Source organism: Tupaia chinensis, unplaced genomic scaffold, assembly GCF_000334495.1.
Source record: "Tupaia chinensis unplaced genomic scaffold, TupChi_1.0 Scaffold000355_1, whole genome shotgun sequence".
Taxonomy (NCBI): Eukaryota; Metazoa; Chordata; class Mammalia; order Scandentia; family Tupaiidae; genus Tupaia; species Tupaia belangeri.
Window position 1 is genome coordinate 2,984,484 of NW_006159850.1, and position 3,982 is coordinate 2,988,465.

Here is a 3,982-nt window from a genome sequence, read left to right on the forward strand (position 1 = left end):
TGCCCAGCATGAGTTTAAGCCACCGGGTCCGGGACTCGAACCGCAGTCGAATACTTGAGAGTCCAGCGACATAGCCATTACGCCAACTGCTGGTGCCCAAAACTCAAATGTTACATCTGAAATGAAGGCAGATGAGGAGAGAAGCAGCCACCCCCAACTCAGCTGAATGCGGGACAGATTAAGGCTGGGGTGGCCACTGGGCAGGGTGGAGGTGGCTGTGGTGGTAGTCACCGCCTTTTAAGTACTGAAGGCAAGACCAGCTCTAACAAGGTAGCTGTGGATTTTACTAATGCAATGGAAGGCCCTGGAAGGCTTCAGGAGGGGACTCTATCTCTGCAGGATCCCAATACCCACAGCATGAGCCGTGCCTGTGCCACTGTACGGGGACAGAAGTTGGCTTCTCATCAAGGACTAGACGCGAGGAACTTTCAGGCTGTGGAGAGGTCTGTTGGACATCCTGTGTGTGGTTACACTACCGTAAGCTCGTCAGATCGAGACCCTCACGCTTCCCATAAATCACATCCAAACAGAACGCGAAACCTACGCGCACAGCCAAACTGCAGCAACACTAAGGGCTGGCTGGGAGGCACACCGTGCTTGCTGCTCTAGCAATGGGTCCTGGCCATCTGCGGCAGGTCTGGGCCCTCGGCCCACCTGTACCTGTCCAGCCTGCGCCCACGCCGCCCACGCCACCCACCACTGGCTGGGGCCGAGGCGGTGGCAGCTTGAGACCCTGTTGAGGATGCTTGTTTTTCTCCCCTGAGACAAACTTTAAAAAGCGCACACCTAATCTTTGTCACAGTAACTCTGTGTAAGGTCGTAATGGAGTCTCTCTCCATATATACTGATGAGGGATTTTAATCGCCCACTGAAGTCAGTTATTTCTTTTTCATTTTATTTTATTTTACTTTGTTTATTTTACTTCAATTTGACCAGAGAGGGGGAGGGGGGGAGGGAGGGAGAGAGGGAGAAAGTGAGCCGCCCTGTGTCAAGGGCCCAACCACAGACAGCCACGTGGGAGTCCAGCACCCTTAACCACCTCGTGCCCCCTTTCTTTCTTTCTGTCTTTCTTTCTTTCTTGCTGACTTTCTAAGAGATATTTCTGCTACAGGGCATGTGTGCTCACTGGAGAGACAGAGAGTAAGAAGTCACTCCTCCGGGGGGATGGCCACACTGTAATCCCGTCTCCTCCTTTCTCCTCTCAGGATTTGAGGCATGCACGCACACGTGCCTGGCGTGAGTTTTAGGTCACGGAGCACGACTCAAACCACAGTCAACTACCTGGGAGTCCAGTGACATAACCACTATGCCACCTGCTGGCCCCAAGTCACAGCTACTCCAACCCTACTGTCCCTAAATGGCCTGTCCTGGCTGTCCGTACTGCTGTCCGGGCCAGTATAAGGGATGGAGGGACAAGGCGACAGCGTCGCCGGCTAAAGGACGATTCCACGGAGAATTCACACGGAGGGTTCCTGGCTACAGAGCCCCGCTATGATTTCCCTCTCACCACAATTCATGTGCTGAGACTTGGCTGTGACAGCATTAAGGGGAAACTGCGTACCTCGGTGGTGTCAAGAGGTGGAGCTTGGGGGATTAAGTGATGGGGTGCGGCCCGTGATGGGCGAAAGTGAGTTTACAGGAAGACTGAGACCAGAAGATGCATGAGGGACAGGCTACACGCTCCTGCCCATGGCCACACTGTGGAGCAGCCAGAAGCCCACAGAGGTCCCTGGGCCTTGGACCTAGAGACCACAAGCTGAGTAGCCCTCTGCTTGTACCAATGACTCAGGGTCAGCGGGCCCTTACTTAGCAACCAAGTGGACTAGAAGCAGCCCGACCACGCTCTCCGACTTGCACGTGACCCTGCCAGTCCTGTGTCGCAGCCTGTCCAGAGCCGTGTCTGAACCCCAGGCCGGGCCAACTGCTCTGCTCTGGGCCATCACCTCTGTCCCTCCGCAGACTGCACTCACCCTCGGGGAGGGTCCAGGTCGCACGCTCTTTGCTCTGAGTGTCTATGGAGTCTAGTTCAAAGATGCGTGACAAATGCAGGACAGAGCTCGCTCTGTGCCCGGCACGGAACTAAGTTCTCCGCATACATCTTAGGGGGAGAAATGCCTAGATTTAACGAACTGGTTTCGTGGTAGAAATGGGATTGAACTCCAGCCCAGGCTACAAGTTCAAGCTCCCGGGCTCCCACTGCCCCTGAACTTAAACAGGAGTGAGCTGGCTGGGGGTTGGCCAGAGGGTTAGTCATTAAGGTCGGTGTGGAGGAGCCTGAGCGGTGTGGAACTAGAACCTGAGAAAATGAGAGGGAGGGGAGAAAAGGGAGAGGGAGGAATATCGCTAGAAGCAGACGGGTGTCGTGGTTAAGGCAGCTGGATCCCACACGACCATCCACAGTTCAAGTCCAGCCCAGGCAGTTTGAGAAACACACAGGGAGCATGTGTGCCCAAAATTCCAAAGGAAGGGAGAAGATGGAGAAGGGACTGCAGTGGACCGTGCCCCACGGGCGGGCGCTCAGTGCCTTCTCACCTTCCCTCTAAGCACAGCACACACCCTCTGGTAAAATTTAAAACATATATAGACAGATATCCAGACTAGCATTCAGGATTCATAAATGCTCCTAAGCTACCACCACATGCTGTGCAGCCTCGCTCGCTCGCTCTCTCTCTCCTGAAGTCCGACAGAGAACCGAGATCTTGGTCATAGTGAACTCCAGCACGGGCAGACGGACGGCAGTCAGCCTATTTAAGAGCAAGGACACTCGCACTTACCGTGTGCTCGCACACGGGCCGAGGTGGAAAGTGCTCGCCTGCCAATTAGGCTAAATACCCTGGAAGCCAACATTCTGAAAGACAAAAACATAAACCACCTTGTTAGCGAATGAGAGCAAACCCGGATCAGGGCTGGTAAGCTACCACCACATGCTGTGCAGCCTCGCTCGCTCGCTCTCTCCTGAAGTCCGACAGAGAACCGAGATCTTGGTCATAGTGAACTCCAGCACGGGCGGACAGACGGCAGTCAGCCTATTTAAGAGCAAGGACACTCGCACTTACCGTGTGCTCGCACACGGGCCGAGGTGGAAAGTGCTCGCCTGCCAATTAGGCTAAATACCCTGGAAGCCAACATTCTGAAAGACAAAAACATAAACCACCTTGTTAGCGAATGAGAGCAAACCCGGATCAGGGCTGGTCCTTTCAGCCCAGAACACTGTGGAAGGAAACGCAATTCTTTGGTTTGCTTCTCTGCGACACCAATAATCTCGTGTTTTTTTTTAATTACAGACTTGAATTCACAAGATAACCTAACATGAGGTCTCCCTTAATAATAAGCCCGGTTTTTATGGACCTTCCTCCTAAGGGCCATATTGTATGCGATGCAGGCAATTAAGAGAAATTTGCCTTCTTTAAAAAAAAAAAGAGAGAGAAGGGAATTCTGGGAAAGCTAGAAATCATCTCAGCACTGCTGTCCTGTTAGGCTCCTTTTGGGGGAGGGGGGCAGTTTCCAGGGACGGTGGTGCAAGACATTCAGCTCGGCATTTGTTTGAAAACCTACTCTGCCTAAACTGGAAGGGGCGATCGGAGAAGGCTGCAAACACGCCCTGATCTACTTCCGATCTCCCTCACCTGGACCCTCTGTATCCAGGTGCGTCTACGCTAAACTCCCCGTTAGGGTCGGCGCTTAGCCGTTCCTCTGGGCCGCGAACCGGCGCCGACCGCAGCGGGGAAGCACCCGGGCAGAACAAGCACGCGTGACGTCAGGGCTGAGCTCCCCTTCTGGGTTCCCGCGCCCGGCGGCGCGCTCACGTCCCCAGGAGCCCTGGTGGCCCCGGGTGGTGCAGAGGGCGTTTGAAGGGTGCAGGCCCAGCTGCGGCGCAGACCCGGGCCGGCCTCCGGAGCGGCGCCCTCGGCCGGCGGGCGCTCAAGGTCAGAGCCCCCGGGCCGCGCGGCGGGGCAGGAACGGGCCCGGTGCTCAGGGCTGT

At 55.2% G+C, this 3,982-nt stretch overlaps 1 protein-coding gene across 2 annotated transcripts in view; it reads right to left on the bottom strand.

The window, feature by feature from the left end:
* COX4I1 (cytochrome c oxidase subunit 4I1) overlaps positions 1–3,144 on the bottom strand; it is a 7,053-nt gene extending 3,909 nt beyond the window's left edge. Inside the window, exon 1 of one of the 2 annotated variants that reach the window (XM_014589366.2) lies at positions 3,057–3,144. In XM_014589366.2, the coding sequence (XP_014444852.2) occupies positions 3,057–3,129 (73 nt within the window). In that variant the 5' untranslated portion in view covers positions 3,130–3,144. Of the gene's footprint in view, positions 1–2,774; positions 2,885–3,056 lie in introns of those variants that run through there. The other variant, XM_006152557.3, reaches the window with a different exon arrangement.
* Positions 3,145–3,982: the final 838 nt, after the last annotated feature.